Source organism: Engraulis encrasicolus, chromosome 4, assembly GCF_034702125.1.
Source record: "Engraulis encrasicolus isolate BLACKSEA-1 chromosome 4, IST_EnEncr_1.0, whole genome shotgun sequence".
NCBI classification, from domain to species: domain Eukaryota; kingdom Metazoa; phylum Chordata; class Actinopteri; order Clupeiformes; family Engraulidae; genus Engraulis; species Engraulis encrasicolus.
The window spans coordinates 4,297,589-4,318,496 of NC_085860.1; the positions used below are offsets into that span (position 1 = coordinate 4,297,589).

The 20,908-nt window shown below is 44.1% G+C and overlaps 1 protein-coding gene across 1 annotated transcript; it reads left to right on the forward strand.

Moving 5' to 3' along the window:
• Nucleotides 1–289: 289 nt before the first annotated feature.
• LOC134447213 (pyruvate kinase PKM-like) lies at nucleotides 290–16,936 on the forward strand. The gene is made up of 11 exons (XM_063196569.1): nucleotides 290–316; nucleotides 4,765–4,943; nucleotides 5,193–5,284; nucleotides 6,474–6,605; nucleotides 7,169–7,355; nucleotides 8,619–8,889; nucleotides 9,553–9,703; nucleotides 10,036–10,188; nucleotides 12,700–12,866; nucleotides 15,224–15,405; nucleotides 16,433–16,936. The coding sequence occupies exons 2-11, from the start codon at nucleotides 4,790–4,792 to the stop codon at nucleotides 16,537–16,539; spliced, it is 1,596 nt and encodes a 531-aa protein (XP_063052639.1). The 5' UTR covers nucleotides 290–316; nucleotides 4,765–4,789; the 3' UTR covers nucleotides 16,540–16,936.
• Nucleotides 16,937–20,908: the final 3,972 nt, after the last annotated feature.

Below are 20,908 nucleotides of genomic sequence, written 5' to 3' on the forward strand. Positions count from 1 at the left end.
GCGCCGTGTCACAACCATCAATTGACGGAGGAAGCCTAATTAGGGACGTGTTAGAAAGTAATCCCAGGTGATAAAGGTGTTCATAATATTTTTAAAAACACTTAAACAATCGAAATACCTCAAATGACACGCGCCTTTGGGAATATAGTAGAACTGCGTGGCAATGACATGCAACGTTTCCAATCATGACAAGTTTCTGTCACGGAAGGATACCATGCGCTCTCTCACTGAAAGTAGTGCCGGTTAGTTCAGAGATTAATTTGGGTCGGTCATCGGATGTTCCGCTCAGGTCCCTGCAAGCGTTCATCAGGTGAAGGTAAGAAGCAGAGCCGGCGCTCCCAATACGCTCACTACGCTCACAGCGTAAGGCCTCGCGCGACCCGTTACGTTACTGACGTTGACAGTTAAAAAAAAAAAAAGCCGCGAATTGATTTCATTGTTTATTATTGATTCCGTCACACAAAACGTGAAACGTCCAACATGAAACGACATTTTCCCTGCGGAAACGACAAAAAGAAAAAAAAAATTCATGACAATGAGCGACGAGAACAGCAGTCAGGTAGGCAACGTAACTCGGGGTAGGGTAGGGTAGGCAATGGTAGGCAACCATCAATGTAGGCAACGTAACTCCCTCAGGTAGGCAACGTAACTCCGTATGCTTCCACTCATTGTGATCCTTCTTCTGTGGCTAATTTCGTATGGAGCAGAAGTGTCAATGGGCCTTTGTATTGCACAACAATGCCGTGTTAAAAAGTGCCCAGGTCTTCGATACAGTCACATGTTGTAAAAATGGGGATTCACGTTTTAGTTGTTTTAAAAGGTAGAAGTTGTTGAGAACCACAAGCTGAGTAGCGTTTCGTTTAGCTTTTGCAATTAGTTCAACTGAATCAACACAGGTAGCCTAGGCTAGAGAGAATGTGAGAGGAAAGGGTGGTGTTGTCAACGTTTTACTGTTGTTTCGAAAGGTGTACTAGTTGAATCATAATCTGACGAGCCGTTCGTTTAGCCCATGAAACGTCAGTGCAGTCGAAGCAACGAAGGAGGGTGAGAGAAGCGGTGCCCTTTCTGTGTGTGTGTGTGTGTGTGTGAGTTTGAGCGCGCGCTGTTGTATGCGTGGCTGCCTCTCGATTGTTTAGAAACAAATATCAACATACACAGACATTGATTTTGGTTATGACAGGCGCTTACGATTTTTGATAAGACGTCCGTGCAGTCTAAGCAATGGAGGAGGAGGGAGTGAGGGAGAGGGAGAAGGAGTGCCGTGTGTGTGTGTGTGTGTGTGTGATAACTAGGCCTATAGCAAGGGGGCGCGGCTTGCTTGGATAGACCTTTGGTGAATGACTGAAACTTGTGACGAAGGTGAATCCCAATAAATAGTGAACACAACATTATTCACAATAATGTGTGATAACATTCATAATAACACATGTTATATAGCTAAATAATTTATTTTACATATGAGTTTCTTATCATAGGCCTATTCATTTATTTTTAAAACGTTTTAGACCAGATTACTAAAGGCAAGCTACTAGGAGGCAAGCTATAAAATATGGTAGGTAAATTCAAACAATTTGAAGGAGCTAAATTAATTGAAGCCTTAGTTATATTTTACAGGCGCTATGCTTAAGTTTCTGACCAGCTCAGACTCCAGCCAGTGGAGGGCCAGCAAAATGTTCAGGTAGTAGGCCTACACAGATGAGCCAGGTACACCTGCAGCTGATGAGGTAGTCGCATGTTCAGTACAGCCACCGTTGTCTACATGTTCACAATTTGTTATGACATTATTGATGTTTTTGTCTCAAGAGCGCAGAAAGGGAGACTTTAATTAAGCTTGATTTGAGTCAAATTTTGTGTCTGTGGTTCGCGTTTTGCGGTGGGGGGGGGGGGGGGGGGGGGGGTGGTTCGGTGGGGGGGTTGTGCGCTTCATGAGGGCCTCTTGGCATATTTTTGCCTAGGGCCCCATGGAGGTCAGAACCGGCTCTGGGAAGAACTGTCAAACGGCATTTAGGGGATGTATAATTTTTCCATTTTCATTAGATTTTAAAGCATTCTCAACATCCAGTTGATACAAGAGCAGAGAACATTGTGATGCATATATGAATAACAGAATTTCTTTCAGAAATTGTGAAACAAAAAATGTAATTTTAGTGACGCGCATTAATATCATATCATTTAAAATGCGGTAGGCTACTGCAGCCTATTATTGCATCATTAGGCACTAAATGTAGTATTTCACAAAAAAAGTTGCCCCCCCATAAAGATAGGGTATTTTAGGAAATGTTACCCGTCAGTGTTTTTAGTGTTAATTTCAATTGTGATGTAAATGGTTTTTACACGATTTGAAGCAAGGTTTCAACAAAAGTACAGCAGCTGTGCATGTTTCAATTTCAGCATTATTTGCAGTAGCCTAACATAAAAGTAAAATAAGTAGCAGTAACATAAAAGGCACCTGTGGGAATGACTGTAAATTCAATTTAGGTTAGACTAAGTTAGTGTTCTGTGTGACAATGTGTCCCATACATGCATTAAAGTCTACTTAAGACTGTGGAAAATAATTTGATTTTGTGTGTGTGTGTGTGTGTGTGTGTGTGTGTGTGTGTGTGTGTGTGTGTGTGTGTGTGTGTGTGTGTGTGTGTGTGTGTGTGTGAAGTATAGTCTGTAATCGATACATACATAAGTTTACGTAGCTTAAGAAAGCATTCTCAGGTTACCATAACAAATTTAACTGTGTGAAAGTCTCATCCATCAAATGAACTGGTCCGTGCCATTATGCACAACTGCATCTTACACTTGTAATTGCCTGAGATGGTGTGCTCTGAGGACTGTATGGTAGCCTATGTGTTTTTTTCTACAGTGTGGCTCTGGGTGCAGGATTTACTGTATGTTGGCCATACTGTATACCATTCCTTCAATGAAACAAATGGCATTATTTGTGATTAGCTGATGCACTTTGTAGTCCCCCGCAGTGCAGACGATGTGTGTGTGTGTGTGTGTGTGTGTGTGTGTGTGTGTGTGTGTGTGTGTGTGTGTGTGTGTGTGTGTGTGTGTGTGTGTGTGTGTGTGTGTGTGTGTGTGTGTGTGTGTGCAGGAAAGCCAATGGGCGGGGGACAAAGGAGTTAGTTGTCATGGAAGAGAAGGGGGTCATTGCATTGTGCTTATTAAGAGGGTGGCCTCTTCAACTGACGTTGTCCCTGTCAAAAGCTGTCAAAGCTGTCAGTGGCTGTGTGTACAGTATGTGTGTCCGTATGTGTGTCATCCCACCCAGCCCTGTACTCTCTGTGACCAGTGGTCATTATAGGTACTTCATATACACACATGAGTCTGTTGTTGCAATTCCATTATTATTATCTATTTGCATCCAGGCATTGCAAAGATATTTATTATTATAAAAGCATTGCATTGCTATTTAAATATTCTTTAATGACTTTTAAAGATCCAAGGCCCTCGTGTCTTGCCCAGGCCGTGCCCTCCTAATGGCGCAACCTCTTCGGCGTTGCTTCTAGTCAGGCCAGGAGAAATACAAATATTATTTCTGGTCTTCAGAAAAATCGGGAACTCCAGAAAATCGGCAAACAACCACTAGCAAACTAAGGGAGGCGGGTCAGCCATGCTGTTTTGGAAATGTTAATTGTTATGCTCTTGGTCCGACCAAGTCTCGAGGAGTTGATGATAATCAGACTTGCGTCCCAAACTGAACTCCGAAACATGTTCTGTTCAATGATATTCCTTTAAGTGATAGACCAAGATGCCCTTGTTTTCCAATACTTTCTGTTCTAAGTTGCAATTTAACCTGCATCTACTGTATCTATCTATGTGTTATGTTAGGCCTATGTATCTTTTTATGTATCTTATTATTTTATGCTACATCTTTTTTGTACCTTGTGTTGGACAATGCTGTCAGTGTTGCAACTGTACACTGCACCTAGATGTCTTTGTTTTTTCCCTAATTACTAATAACTTATACTGCTGTACTCTGCACTGACCCCTTACCTTGTTTTTGCTTAAATGTCCTCCTTGTAAGTCGCTTTGGTCTAAGGCGTCTGCTAAATGTAATGTAATGTTCTTACCAGTGACTTCCTGAAGTCAAAAAGGTGTGTCTATTTTGTGTCTTCTGTTCACCTGTGTGGTCCGTGTTGTCCTAGCTTACTGTACCTGTTCTCTCCTCACTTGTGTTCACGCCACTGCATTCGTTTGCCTAACCTGTTTTCTAACTTCACCTGGCTTCTATTGCTAAGTCCACACAGGAACACAACAAGGTCTTTTTGTACCTGATTTGCCTTCTAGCATCATAATGTTTACCCTTCTGGCAGTGGAACACTGCATAGCCATTGAAAAGACTTACTGTAACTTGCAGATACTACCACATCACACAGTAATGCATTTCGACTTTGTCATGTCCATTCTGGTAACAACACATTTATAACAGGGCTCATGTCTCAAAATATGTGTTTTCCAATGGTTTCTTTTGAAAATTTTCTTAATACATTCATACGGCACCACGTGAGCACATTACAATCTTATAGAAGAAGTGAGACACGAAATACATCAGAAACAATACTAGAAACTACCTCATCTGTTTCAACCTTCCTAGTGCTCTAACCTCACCAATGTTTTAAACTCAATTGTGTCTCAGTATAATTGTCACTTGTTTGTTAGCCTGTGTCCGTTTCTCTCCTGAATTCACGGGTAACTTGTGTCATGTCTTGTCGTGTCGTGTTGTGCTGTGTGGTGTCGTGTTGTGTGGTGTCGTGTTGTGTTGAGCAGGACTCCAGCTGAAGTGGCCATCAGCATGTCTCAGAAGATGAAAGATATGGGCTCTGCCTTCATCCAGCATCAGCAGCTGCATGCTGCCATGGCAGACACGCTCCTGGAGCACATGTGCCTGCTGGACATCGACTCCGAGCCCAATGTCTTCCGCACCACCGGCATGGTGTGCACCATTGGTCAGTACACTAGTGCCTGCCACTTCTTGTGGCTACACTGTGACACACACACACACACACACACACACACACACACACACACACACACACACACACACACACACACACACACACACACACACACACACAAACACAAACACACACACACACACACACACACACACGTGCACACACACACACACAAACACACACACACACACAGACACACACTACTGCACACAATCAATGTGCGTTTGTGTGTCTCCACAGGGCCAGCCTCCCGCAATGTGGATGTGCTGAAGGAGATGATCAAAGCTGGAATGAACGTTGCACGCCTGAACTTCTCTCACGGATCTCATGAGGTCTGCATCTACCTACACATGCCGTATCTATGTTTCTCTCAGTTTGCAAAGTCAGCATATCTTCTTGCAGTGTAGGCCTTCGATATCAGTACAAAACAGCAAGGCTTTCATGCTCGCCAGTTAAAACTAGGACAGACAGATCGCTCACACAAATTTGCCTCACTACGTTTGATTCAGACGCTAAGGGAGAATTTCCTGAGAGATCCTGATGTAAACCTAAACATATGTCGTAATCACAGTTTAGTTTAATGGAACCTACCACACGTAATGTATACATGCATCATAGCACAATCATATAACTGTTATTTTTGCCATACACAAAGAAAATATTGTAACTATAACTACTATCAGATATTATAAGTAGATTAACTGCTTACACATAGAAGTTTACAATTCCAGTTTTGTAGTCCCACTTATCACCTCATCTCTTAAATACCTTGTCTGAAAGAGGTCAAAGCTCTCTAGATACATATCCAATGTTTATTTTAAAATAATTTATGGGTGGATATTTGGCAGGCACTGCACTTAAGTGTGCAGCTTGTGTCATGTGTGGACATAGGGAGTATATAAATACCCTAGGCATGCACCCCCGTGCGGCACACGGGTATTGCAATACACCCCGCGGAAATGCACCCTCCTGGATTAACGCCAGTTGCTCCACTATACTATTACAGCTGAAGACAAGCCCATAAAGCTACCTTCCAAACCCATGCCCACCCACAGCTGTATTTTGATTATTATTGTACTTATTGTTTATTAATTAAAGGTGAACGTCTACAGGTAATCTTTTTAGTAGTTTATTTCCAGAATGCATGCTGCCCATTCAGAAATATTTTTTTTCCTTGAATACTTAATACCACCACCATCAAATTCTAAGTATTCATCATGACTGGAAAAAATGCACTTTTCACATTTCCCATTTTAGCAATAGGCAGCACAGTTTCAATGAACACCATAGTTGTATTACCTAATCTGGCCACCTTCCTACACAGTGCACCTTTAAGTACTATGTAGTGGGTCACACAGACAGTATGTAGCACAGCAGGACAAACCCTTAGTGACATCACAGGGTTGATTTGTGGTTTGATTTGTGCGCTGTAGCTGTTCTTCGATATCTGCCCCTCGTGTCTTCTGTGCTATCTTTGCCTAAACAGTGCCAAGCTGATCAGTGCTATTTGTTTCCATACAGTACCATGCTGAGACTATCAAGTACATTCGTGAAGCTGAGCAGAGCTTCCAGCCCGGGACAGTGGAGTACAGACCTGTTGCTATCGCCATGGATACCAAAGGTCCTTGCATCAGGACCGGTTTGATCAAGGGTGTAAGTGCTCTTTTGTGTGCCTGTCAGCACTCCCTTATTCGCATGAATCCTCATCACATCATCCTTCAGTTTAGCTTCTTCCATTGCTGAGAGTAGTAACTACCCTGATAGCAAATGGACGTTGAATCGATGCCAATTATCGTCAAATCAATGCACGTGAACTCCCAATGTCGTTGATCCAACCCTTTTCTATCAGGGTCGTAACTATAATGACAAGCCAAGCCAAACTGTAACATAATGAAACTATGTCAAAAAAATCTACGCTGATATGGCGAACTGTAGTTGTAGAGCATTCTGATTGGATAGCAAGATTCACGATTGATTAAGTTTACTGCCATGCCAACAGGATTGATCGGACATTATAATGGCACTCTCCCAACATCACACAAGATGGGTGAACACAACAGCAATCCACATACATAAATGATGAAGACAACCACAGAAACAACACCAGTGACAATCTCCATTATGTATAAAATAGAGGACTGCTGGCAAACATCACTGTCTCACCAAACCTAACGCCACTTCCTGTCTCACTTCTGGCCCCTTTTGGTCCCCTGCAGAGCGACACAGAGGAGGTCAGGCTTGAGAAAGGCCACACCATCAAACTGACCACCAATGACCAGTTCAAGGACAACTGTGATGACCAGAACCTTTGGGTGGATTACAAAGAGATGTGCTCCAAGGTGCAGGTGGGAAACCACGTCTACGTCGACAATGGCCTCATCTGTCTCAAGGTCACGAATGCTGGTAAGTCACCCGCACCTTTACTCCCTTTCCACAGCCAACTAGGTGTCCAGGAGTGGTCTGGCTCACTTCTGTAAGAAACATGCCCAGGAGCCCCATGTACTGCTGTGTTCAATAATGTTATTTTGTTGTGTCTAAACTAAAGTCTTGCATTTGGTAATAGTGTAGTAAAACTGCAATTTGATACTTCAGTGCAATGCAGGATGAAATGTGATATGTTTTTTAATGCAATCTTAGAAATTACGCAAGTTACATTACCCCATGAGCGTACATAAGTTACATTACGACATGAGCGTCTTTAGAACGGCATCTACAACAAAACCACACACCTTGCGTGGGCAGTTGGCAAGGGTGGGCTGAGAAACAAACCATGTTGGATAGAAAATTTTTGAAGTCATTTTGTTATTATGTCATTGTTCATGAGCGAGTAGCCTCAGGGGCGGATTAAGAAATGATGGCCCCCTGGGCCAGACACTGTCTTGGCCCCCCATACCCCCCAACGCACCTTGACCCTGCTAATCAGACATGCTAACATGCTAAGAAAACTACACACAGTGCTCACAGCTAGCAGGTAATTGGACACTACGCCTTGGGCCTCCGGACTTGGTTTGGCCTAGGGACTATACCAGGACATTGTATACTATATTGGCTGGCATGTGAAGCAACTTGGAAATATTATTATTGCAAATATGGTTTTGAAGGCCGATATGGGTCGTGACCGTGGGGCCAAGTTGGCCTGGCCCCCTGGGCCCGGGCCTGGTAGGCCCGTTCATTAATCCACCCCTGAGTAGCCTACACTGTATGTTGTTGCATTACATTGCCTCTATGTGCCGCCAAATAACGAAATGCACATTAAATGTACTTATGGGAGCTATGAAGATTGCGTGGAGATCTGCACTTGTCTGTTATTCATGTCTAGTCAGTCTTAGTACATCCAAACATTTGCATGAAAAACAACTTTCATTTTTTATTTGTGCCTGCAAGCTTTGTACATGAGCCCCTAGATATTACCCTAGATTTGCTCTGGCATCAACAACGTAGGCCTAAACAGTAGTTACACTAATTTAACCAGAGTAATAAACAATAGCAGACTCAAACCTCCACCTCCTTGGCTACTAACAATAGCTTAAATAAATTGCTTTTTTAATGTTATGTGCATATTGTCCTATTTTTACAACCTACTGTACCACTGTATAGTAATAGTCTTATTGTTTTACAACCCCTGCCACTGGCTCACCTGCCCCCTTGTTCACTTCCTTTCCACAGGTGGCGACTTCCTGGAATGTGAGATTGAGAACGGTGGCATGTTGGGCAGCAAGAAGGGCATCAACGTGCCCGGTGTCTCCTGGGATTTCCCCCCCGTGTCTGAGAAGGACCAGAAGGACCTTATGTTTGCTGTGGAGCAGGGCATCAACATGGTGTTTGCCTCTTTCATGCGCAAGGCCTCTGATGTCCAGGCCATCAGGAGCGCCATGGGCGAGAAGGGCAAGGAGATGAAGGTCTTCGCCAAGATCGAGAACCACGAGGGTTGCCGCAAGTATGTTTCCCATCATGACAAATATCAAATCATTATGCCGAGCAATAAAGATCACAGGCAGCTGTGTCTGGAAGTCCCTAACTAACCTTTCACCTTAATCTTAACCTTAACCCTCACCTTAACCTTAACCGCGTGCACGCCGTTCCACTAGTGGAACACTGCAATAGTCACTGGAAAAAAGCTTTACTATCATAGTACTACTCCCCTATGACAGTGCACAGGGCCTTTAGCAATGCATTATGACTTGGTCATTGCCATTCTAGTGACAGCTAATTTATAACAGGGGCCATGCCTTAGTGGGAAAAACCTACCTAATACTTAACCTTAATCCTAATCATATCCCTAGATCAGAACCATAAACCTTGTTTGGGTGGTGTGGCTAGCAGGCATGCTGAGGGCACCTGCAGGTCCTTGTCCTTCTGTTCTGTGCATTTCATTTTTTATGTTCTGTGTGCACCTGTCCGTGCAAGTGTGCACGCGCGCACACACACACACACACACACACACACACACACACACACACACACACACACACACACACACACACACACACACACACACACACACACACACACACACACACACACACACACACACACACACACACACACACACACACAAGCTGAGCCAAGCTGACTGCATCTCTTCTGGATGCCTCTACAGGTTTGATGAGATCATGGAGGCCAGCGATGGCATCATGGTTGCTCGTGGCAACCTGGGCATTGAGATCCCTGTTGAGAAGGTGTTCCTGGCTCAGAAGATGATGATTGGACGTTGCAACAGGATGGGAAAACCTGTTATTTGTGGCATGCAGGTGAGCTTCAGCCAACTAAACCCACCAGTCATGTGTGTGGTAGGAGGTGGTAATATCACTGATTCTAGGGTCCTCTGTAAAATGGTGATCCCAACCATACTGATTTGCCAAGTCTGATTGGATTAGCCTTCTTCTGAAACGGCAATGTACAGTGATCTAGAGTAGCTAGCGTAATAATGTAACCAAACTGCAAAGTTCTGTCACAGTCACCCGAATGATTGCAATGTGGCAACTCCCTGATTTACAGTGATGTTATGTACATGCTGGATTCTTCGTGTATTGCTGGATTCTTCGTGTATAACTGTATTTCTGCTCTCTGCTCCCTGTTTTAGATGCTGGAGAGCATGATCAAGAAGCCCCGCCCCACTCGTGCAGAGAGCAACGATGTGGCCAATGCCGTGCTGGATGGAGCTGACTGCCTGATGCTGTGCGGAGAGACGGCCAAGGGAGAGTACCCAGTGGAGTCTGTCCGTATGCAACACAGGGTGAGCAGAGCGGCCATTATGGGCCACATTTAACAACCCATACCACCCTATTGTGAGTTAGCCTTACCATAGCCCAGGGGTGGCCAACCAGTTGGAGACCAAGAGCCAAATTTTGTAATGTGTCACAGCAAAGAGCCACATCGGCACACAGACATCACGCGGGCATATAAACATGCGCACACCCACCAACATGGGCATCACCCATCCTTCTCGCACCACAGACCAGCATACACAACAACACATGGGTATGAACATCAACCATCTCTTCCTTTCACACACAGACACACGCACACACACACACACACACACACACACACACACACACACACACACACACACACACACACACACACACACACACACACACACACACACACAAAGTGTCAGATTGATGTTACACTTCAACTTAATGGCCTGACTACAAGACAATCCTGAATATAAGATGACCCCCCCCCCACACACTTTTTTTTTTTTTACTGCTTCAATTTTTTGTGGGAAAATGTTTTTTCAAGATAAAAATGTTGTTTTACATAAGAAGACAAGGGTACACAGGTCAAAATTATTTAATAAATTCTTTCATATTTTAATAAAACACGTTTCACATCATAATTTCCATGAGCACTCTTTATAACAGAGCACGAAGTAACGCGGCACAAAGATTCTCCGCCTCTTTTAGCTCATTCGGGGGTTAGGCGCACAGGCACCGCTTTCTTGCGCACAGATGAGATGATCATTGGATGCCTGACGACAACACCATCCGAAATTAACAAGGTGGTTCGTCAAATCACCGTTCATTTTCCACATTAATGTTTCAGCGGGTGCTGACAGGGGGCCAGGGGAAAAGACCAAGTTTTCTTTTTGAGACTAAACTGAAATTGTTTCCCACCTGCACGCTGTCTGCCAGCGCCGCTTTGACAATGGCTGATAAACCAGGGTGGAGCATTATTTTTTGGCGCTATTTTGTCTATAGCCCGCGAAATTAAGACGATTTTAAACCAAAAAACATAATTTCACATTCGGGTCAATAGCCATGATGAACACTCCTCCTAACAGAGCGCAGAGATGGCTACGCAGGACAGAGATTCTCAGCGCATCTCTGCTCCAGACACCTTTCTCTTCATATCATTTGCACATTTATAACCGCCATATCCGAGCGATAGAATCTAATATGGACAGCACATTTTCTTGACCTTATTGAGGAGTGATGGCAAAATATTTCAGGTTAAAACATTTTTGCCGATATTTTGTTTAGTCAGCGAAAGACGCGGTCACTTTTTGAAAGCGCTATTTTTAGAACATAGGCTTAAATCGCGTCTTGTAGGCTATTTGCAGTAACAAATGTCACACATCAACGTGATCATTCAGGACACATTTAGGCAAGGCCTACTACAGTACCAAGACCACAGGGCACTTATTTGCCATAGTTCTAATCAACTTTGTGTGCGCAATTCTAATGCATATTGCCTATGGGGGAAATAAACACAAACTTGGACATGAACGCAAGAGCCGCAAGACACCAGGCAAAGAGCCGCATGCGGCTCGAGAGCCGCGGGTTAGCCACCTATGGCATAGCCCCATATTCATTTCATTCAAAATGTTGACCAGAGATTTACAGAAGCCAAGTCCAGGCTTGCTCTGGGTGCTCTTGGGTTGGGCATGGCAGCTGGAGTGTTTTGGAACTTGTTTGGCATTTGTGTTGCTACTTTCTTGTGCATTTGACTGCTCGTGTCACTAACCACTATGCAGTATGATCATGTGTGTATGAGAATTTACGAGTATATACTGTATGAGTTTACAGTGTATATTTATTCGCTTAACAATTTACTAGCATGTGTCTATGTGTTTTTCATGTGTCTTAAAAGGCACTGCACAATACAGTGTGTTGTTGTTGTTTGCATTATGTGTGTTTGTCCTTCAAGCCTTTTAAGAGTTCTCGTTGCATGCTGGTCTTGGTCTCCAACTGAGAGTGTGGTCCGCATCTCCTCCATCCTGTCAAGGCTCCGGCTCAGAGCTAATATCATCCACCTGCACTGTCCTCATCCATCATCACACTGCCAGCTTAGCACTTAACAAACTGAGTATGCACCTCTAATTATGCCCCCCCCCCCCCACACACACACACACTGTTTTTAGATCCAAGGACTAACAGGAGGTTATAGATTGGGGATTTAGTTAAGTTAATGCTCAGTACTTTGTAGTTTGACCTTGTAATGTTCTTCCATAGAGGTTAATTAACTCATATGAACCCATACTGCAAAAATGCAAAATGAAGTAGGACACTTTCAATGCTCTGTACCTCACACTAAGCTGTACCTCAGTTAGTGTCAAACTCTGTGTTGTAGTAGTCATGGACTAAATTCAATGCATGATATGGTGCTGACTTCATCTCTCTCTCTCTCTCATTCGCTCTCTCTCTCTCTCTCTCTCTCTCTCTCTCTCTCTCTCTCTCTCTCTCTCTCTCTCTCTCTCTCTCTCTCTCTCTCTCTCTCTCTCTCTCTCTCTCTTCTCCAGATCGCTCGCGAGGCTGAGGCGGCCATGTTCCACAGACAGCTTTTTGAGGAGCTGCGCCGCACCTCCCACCTCACTCGTGACCCCACAGAGGCCGTTGCCATCGGTGCTGTAGAGGCCTCCTTCAAGTGCTGCGCCAGTGCCATCATTGTCCTCACCAAATCCGGCAGGTCAGACACGCACACCACACACACACACACACACACACACACACACACACACACACACACACACACAGACACACACACACACACACACACACACACACACACACACACACACACAAACACACACACACACACACACACACACACACACACACACACACACACACACACACACACACACACACACACACACACACACACACACACTCTGATCAGATGGATCAGAGGCAGGCACACAAGTTTCGATATTATGTACGTCTCTCTTCAATATTTGTATGTCTCTCTGTCTCACACACACATTTGCACCCCTTGTTTAAGTGCACACATACATGCACACATATATTACTATGTAAATAATAGGGCAGAGGCCTTTCCTGATCTTTTTCTCCCTCTTTCACCTTCTTACCACTCTCCCTCTCTCTGTCTCTCAGTGACAGCTGGTGCTGCAGTGTTGTGACTGAGAGAAAGTCAAGCAGCCACTCTCAGCTATGACCTCTCGCCATCACAGCACAAATCATTTCTTAACACTGTCAGAAACGTGGACGCAAGGCTATAACCCTACACACATATTGCAAACTGACAAATCATTTCATCAGCTCAACCTGTGACCCCAGGATTCCTTATGGGTCATGTTTGTCAAAATGATGTACTGTGTACATAGCTGCCAGCGGTTCTTACACGTAGCACAGTGTGTGGATTTACTGTACTTCATGTCGTACTGCTTGGTCATCTGGGCTGAGGTGGAATGCAGAGCAGGCGGCGTGCACTTAACAAGTAGGCTTAGAGTGTCATTTTTTTACTAGTTTACTTCCAGAATTTATGCTGCCCATTCACAAATGTTTTCTTTTTGATCAGTGTTGTCTTTTTGATGAGACAGACATCTTTAGCGGCCAAACTTGACATAAAACATCTTTGGCGGCAAAACTTAATGCATGTTTTGTTAGGGAGAAGCGTAATGAAATTTGACGCCCTGATTAATGACCTGCATCTTAATCTCCGCTCAACTTTCATTCGTCGAAATTCAGCGCCAAGACAGACAAGCCTAACTAACCACCCGCTTCTTATTTTCTGCTTAGCTGTCAGCTTTCAGCGTAATGAAATTTAGCACGCCCCTTAATTAACCACACAGGTTTATTCTCTGCTGATCTGCCTCTAGGCAGAAACTTGCTCCCTCACTCACACCCACCACCTCCCCGCTTGCCTCCCTTCCACTGATGTTCGACCGATTCCTCAGGCGTCGCACCCTCGCATCCTCTCTGGTTCACCCTACTCCATTGCGCTCTCACCATCACCGCCGATACTGTCCGAGCTCTCAGTGGCACTCCAGTACCCCGACCTCGAGAATGTTTACCGCATAGGCATTTCTCGGGCTTGGCGGTACTTCAGCACCATGGCCAGCGATCTTGCCCAATACGTCGCTCTAACCATAATCTCCCTGCACCACTAATCACAAGCGTCTCGTGTGCAGCGGTTCCTCTGGACTCCATGAAGTACTTCGATGATCAGTTCGACGTGCAGACAGCTGCTCTCCAGCGAGAGCCGCACAATCACGAGAAGCCTGTTCTCCTGCGAAAATGAAGATGCATGCGCTATCTATGCATACATCATTTTTCAAATTTCAGAATGGGATCTAGTGACCTGTAATAATTGGTGACACCAGTATTCATTTATTACTAGTTGAAATTTGGGAATGGGCAGGAATAGTTTCAAGTGAGTCTTGTACTTTCACCTTTGGTTCCTCAGACAAGAGTAAAATTAAAACACCACACACCAAACAGAGATTTAGATTTGCTGATCATTTATTTTTGAATGAGCATCGCCTCTCAGGTGAATCTCTCACATTCATCTGCAGTCTGAGGCTGTCTTAAGTACTGCAGTCCATCCGTACGTACACATGCACAGCATAGTTGAGCTAACACCATTAATCATACTGAAATCTGAACTGTAATTCTTCAGAAATCCAAGTATACATGCACAGTAAGAAATCAAATTATTGGTTGATGTGCGTCATACTCCTGGCTGCAGATCCCTTTACTTGTAGGCTTTTTAAATACGATATGTAGTCTAATAACTGAGCAAAATTAATTCAAATATGTCACATATTCACATCATATTGATGATAACCTATTAACTCAAGCCTACTGCCAACTAATATACACATTTTAAGACAAATGAGTTGATCATTCTGTGCAAAGTCAGCCACAAAAATGAGCAGATATGCCAACACTGCAGTGTTAAATTAACATTTAGGGCATACTGTATTATATTTGTGAGTGGGTGTTTTGACTCTCCAAGTTTTCCTTTTACCCGTGCATCTCAGGTGTGTGACCCTACCTTTTCATGACCCCTCCTCCCCACAGGTCAGCTCACATGCTGTCCAGGTACAGGCCCCGTTCCCTCATCATGGCCGTCACCCGTAACGAGCAGACCGCACGCCAGTGCCACATGTACCGCAGCGTCAAGCCCGTCTTCTACAACAAGCCCGCCCACGACGTCTGGGCCGAGGATGTGGACCAGCGCGTCATGTTCGCCATGGAGATGGGTAAGGGTCAAACTTCACATCTTGCCCTTTGAACAACACTAAGAAGTTTGCATCTTTGCCGGGCTGTAAGTGTATGTGTAATTTTCTCTCATGTAGAACAATACAGAACTCCCTGTACCTTTTTAGGCTTTTGCATGTGGGAGGGGCCAGTTGATACCAAAAATGTGTGAGTTTTTTTGTGGCCCCAGTACAGGGGGGTAGGATTTGGCTGGTTAGCTTCGCCGATTAGCAAGGCACTTCCTCGTTTGCCTTTTTCACAAATTCTCATTTCCGATCTTATGATTGGTGGGTGAGCGAGTTTAGTGTTGGGCACACAGACCTTTACAGGTATGTGGTTGGGCACCTCCATGTATCCAATGCCCGCCGTCCATATAACTTTCTAGTCAAACATAAGTCAGTCATTAACGTGGCACGTAATTGGCTGAGTAAACTGGCGGCGGAAATAACTCCATTTTGGAAGCTGAAAAAATCGTTCAATTTTGGCTGAATTCACTAGCCTAGCATTTCCCATTGAAATTACTGGAGGCGGGACTTATTCACTCTCTCCAGTTCTTTTACTACCTCCATGCTGCAGTCCAGCATTGCCTGGAAGAATGAAAATCCTCACATATTATATTGTCAACTCTGATGGAGAACCTGGATTGGATTCATTACTTACAAATAGTGTCAAAAGTAAAAGTCAGAGGGAAAAAAGGAAACAGTGTTTCCTTCCAACACAGGTAACGTATCTGAGTAACCAGTAGCTGACTGTGCACTGGGTGGATTCAAGTTTGGGGTGGTAATGGCTGTAACAACACAGTCTCACCCTAATCTCATTAGATACAATGGAGTAAATGGTGTAAGAGCTTTGTGCTTACACCATATATTTACTTTTACTTTTACTTTTGACACCTCTGGTTCCACCTGGTTTTACCTGTCCAATTGAACAAAGTTATTTGGAATACTGTATGATTGTAGCTGATTAGTGCAGGTTGCTAATAACTGATTGTCGTTTGATTTCCTAATCCTTTTTTTCTCCTGTCACCAGGCAAGCACCGCAAGTACTTCAAGTCTGGTGATGTCGTGATCGTGGTGACAGGCTGGCGTCCAGGCGCCGGCTACACCAACACCATGCGTGTGGTGCTGGTGCCTTGAGTGCACTCTAATGGACTGAAACACTCCCCCCCCCCCCCCCCTGTAAGAAGAGACCAGAAGAGTCCCCCGGAGACTCCTGCCGACAAATGGTCGCTCAGTCGGACGGACGGCTGACTGTGGTGTGTTTCTCCCAGGAGCCTCAGGGAGTCACGGCCTACCCTGTAACTCTTGTCACATCGTTGGAACTTATCCATGAACACCTTGTTCCAATGGAACCGGTGGCTCATCTTCCCCCGCGTCTACAGTATGGACAGCAGTGTTTCACATCTTCAAGAGCAGTAGAGAGTGTGTGTATGGGCTTGTGTGCGCGCGTGTGTGTGTGTGTCCGAGACTGAACATGTGCGTTGATGTTATCCACTGTGACAGAATGCCCAACATTAAAGAGATGACCACCTGACGCAATGTCTCTGCTTCCTATTTTCTGTTTTCTCTCTCTCTCTCTCTCTCTCTCTCTCTCTCTCTCTCTCTCTCTCTCTCTCTCTCTCTCTCTCTCTCTCTCTCTCTCCCTCTTTTCATTTTTCTGGGCCACAGTGACAAGACTCTGAAGTACCCTCTGTCAGTATTCTCGATGGCACCACCTGCTGTTGTATGTGTGTAGCTGCACTCAGTTTCTCCATTCCAACAGGTCTCTAAAAATAGAGTTCAAGTACGGCTGAGTGTGGTGACAATTCGTTAGGACAGGGCTTCCCAACTTACTCCAACTTTGGACTGTCTTCACAAATGTCCGGGGCCCACCTCTGATCCAATAAACTATACAACTCAAATGCATAGTCAACAACACACACAAATATTATTTTGAGTTTTAGAAAATGATTTCAAGGCCCACTAGTGGGCCCCCACCCACAGTTTGAGAATCACTGTATTAGGAAATTAGATGGGGAAAGTGTGGGCTGCCACGGGAATGCAAACATAACATATGATGACTATACAATATAATATAGTGTACTTGCATCTGATGATAGCAAATGTGTATTTAAAGTTGTTATTGCAAACATCTTCAGAGTACACTTCTCCACACTTTTCTGCATAAATCCACCAGGTAGATAGACCAGGGAATAGACCATAGAACCTACACAGACAGGCATAAAGACTGTGGAAAATATATAATAAAATGTAGTCATTTGTTGACATTTGTTTCAGACATGTAATAGTGTAGGCGTCTAGCCATTCGTAGCCCTCTGACCCAGAAAGGTTTGGGACCCCTGTAATATTCCAACTGTGTTACTTCCATCTTCAGCAGAGGGCCAAATTGATGTTAATGGAGTGTGATGCGCTTTAAAATCAGCTGATGGAAAATATTATGAATACAAACTATGGTACCACAATAGAAATAACATATGCACCAATGTCACCCCATCATAGCTGTTGAAATGGCAGTACTTTGCAATAGATACAGTATGTACAACCATCACACCAGGACAAGAGTGCCTTGTTACTAGCATCCGTCTTACACTGTAGCCTCTTACTGCAAATGGGGTGGCCGGCAGGCCTATTCACTATTTGCTGAAAATAATCATCTACATCATAACAACATTGCTATGACATACTGATAGTACATAGTCACGTTGGGATAGAGGAAGAGATAGTGACCACTTGTGGTCAGAGACGCATTTTGTCATCAGGCTAGGCAGACAGCCGCTTGGGGCCCCCAAGCCTATAGATGGTGAATAACGGTTAAGATTTTAAACTACTTTAGTGAGATTGCTGTGAATGTTCATTCTTTTGAATTTTCGCTTGGGGTCCCAACTTACCCTAGAATCGCCTCTGCTCGTGGTACGACAAAAAGGCTTAGGGGTGACTGAACAAGCACAAGAAAGACATCGACCACTAGATGACAGTATAGGCTTCATTCTAATCTTAGAGGATAGCAGGACAGCCGCATGGATGTGCCTGAATGCACACCCCTGAGCTTGAATGCAGTAATGAATCCTACAATGTTTTTTGAATTAAAAATCACCCAACTCAGTGAGCGATTTTAAGATGAACCACTCTGCTGAATACCATGATACTTTTTTCAGAGATGGTTTGACTTAACCTCATCCCATAACTTTTAAGTTGCATCTTAAAGATTAAAACTTTTTTCATACCACAGATGTCTTTTAAATTTACACAGGTATAGGTCAGGTAAGGTTAAGTTTACATTTTAGTTTTACATTTTCCTGTAGCCCTATAATGCACACTGTTCCACCAGTGGAACACAGTAAGTAGTCATTGAAAAATTAACTGCCATTGGACTACACTACTATGACATTACACTGGGCCTACTGCACTATGATTTCGTCATTGCCATTCTGGTAACAGCAAATTTATAACGCTGTGTCTTATTGGGTTAAATGGGTTCCACACAGAAGTCAGCTCAAGGGGGGAAGCTGTCATCTACTAGGAATGTCTTCTCTAAAAATGCTAAGGCCACATCTGGTCTCGTACCTGGCCATAGACAAGCTTGGTGTATTTGACCAAGAGTTTACAGGTTAAAAAAAGAACAAGAAAAGTTAAAATACGCTTTAGTTACATTTTTAAACTCGTCTATCAATTCAAGCACAAAGCACAAGCTTCTCTTGAGAAATGTTTGGTAGTTACCTTGTGTAGAGGACTCTCTTTAGTAGTCTCTGGGTGCAGATGGGCCCGCCAGCAGGCCCGTTTACTCATTGCTGAAAAGACTCAACTACATCACAACGACATTGCTATGAGAGCCTAAGGAACAGATTAAGACATACTCATTACCATTGTGATGACAAAAAGGTTATAACGTACGCTCTGCACAAAGGGGTTAAATAAAATAAAAAAGAATGAAGCGAAGGCTTCTCAGTTTCCCATGAGAAACTACTCTGTGAGACTCACGCACTGACAAGCAATACGAGGCCAGCTGCTAATCCTTAATTCAAAGAGCAGCACCCCGGCAGATGCGGACCATAGCTGCTAAACCCTGTTTAAAAGAACATGACCTCTCTTTCGAGGGGAAAAACATCTAGGACGAACCCTGACCTATGGAAATCAGGAGGCTTTATATCCTTCCCTGCCGGCACTAGTGCAAGGTACCTCCCACCATTACTTTTCAATGACCATATTAGTATATCCTCCTTTGACCTTATACCGTACATGTAAGATACAGCTCATAATATAGACTTACTTGGCAGCCAGTCTAGACAAGCAGCAAAAGTTCAACCAAGACTTTCTTACATAACATGAACAGTAGAAACCATCCAAGACGACTGAACACATCTGCAACACCTGTGCCTGTAACATACTGTATAGGTCTCCATACATTCCTGGTATGCCGGGCCTAACCCATGAGCTGTACTCTATAGAATGGCTATCTTTTCAGGGTTTTCCAGAGCTTGTATGTTTGCTTGTGTGTATATTGTGCTATACTGCATTTTCACATCAACAATCCAATGGGAATGGGCCAAAAGGCTGAGTCGATGGACATTAGCAGAGCTTCTAGAAGGCAACCTACTGTAAAACATTGGAGGTGTGTGTCACAGGGGTAACTGAACGTGCTGTACTGGGTGCTGGCAAGGGGTGTGTGTGGTGTGCGTGTGTGTGTGTGTGCGTGTGTGTGTGTGTGTGTGTGTGTGTGTGTGTGTGTGTGTGTGTGTGTGTGTGTGTGTGTGTGTGTGTGTGTGTGTGTGTGTGTGTGTGTGTGTGTGTGTGTGTGTGTGTGTGTTGCGTGGTTTTTTTTTCATGTCATGGGGAGAGGTGGACAGGGTTGAGTAGGGGCATGAATGAGACCCAGTCCAGAACTCAGGTGAGAAATCAAAACATTACCCACACATGCACATGCACAACACATACGTGGCATACGCACTAGCACACTCTCGTGCACACACACTCACTCACTCACTCACTCACTCACTCACTCACTCTCTCTCTCTCTCTCTCTCTCTCTCTCTCTCTCTCTCTCTCTCTCTCTCTCTCTCTCTCTCTCACACACACACACACACACACACACACACACACACACACACACACACACACACACACACACACACACGGCACAGACAGGAAATATCAATAAAATTAGATTAGGTATTATCATTATCATTATTATCATTTGGCCTATTATTATTATTCTCATTTTAACAACCCAACCCAAATGGATATGCCTAGAGCCTATACATCACATTTTGCATGCACTCAAATAGCCCTGTTGGCAAACAGTAAAGTGATGACATTAAATTGCGTGAATGAACTTTTCAAACGAAGAGCGAAATTTATAGGCGGGACACAGTTGGCTATCAATTATAATTTTGCCATTTGATCGACCTCCGTTTCTCGATTGCGCCTCATCACTGCCTTTGAGAGATGTCTTGTTCCGTTAGAAAATAATCCCTAAATTGAGTGTAGGATCTATGCACATTGACTGTTG

Bases quoted from the DNA above. Each gene is read 5' to 3' on its own strand.
- LOC134447213 (XM_063196569.1), top strand. From the start codon at position 4,790: ATGTCTCAGAAGATGAAAGATATGGGCTCTGCCTTCATCCAGCATCAG. The intron at 5,285-6,473 runs GTCTGCATCTAC...GTTTCCATACAG, and splicing joins TCTCTCACGGATCTCATGAG to TACCATGCTGAGACTATCAA. The intron at 6,606-7,168 runs GTAAGTGCTCTT...GGTCCCCTGCAG, and splicing joins GGACCGGTTTGATCAAGGGT to AGCGACACAGAGGAGGTCAG.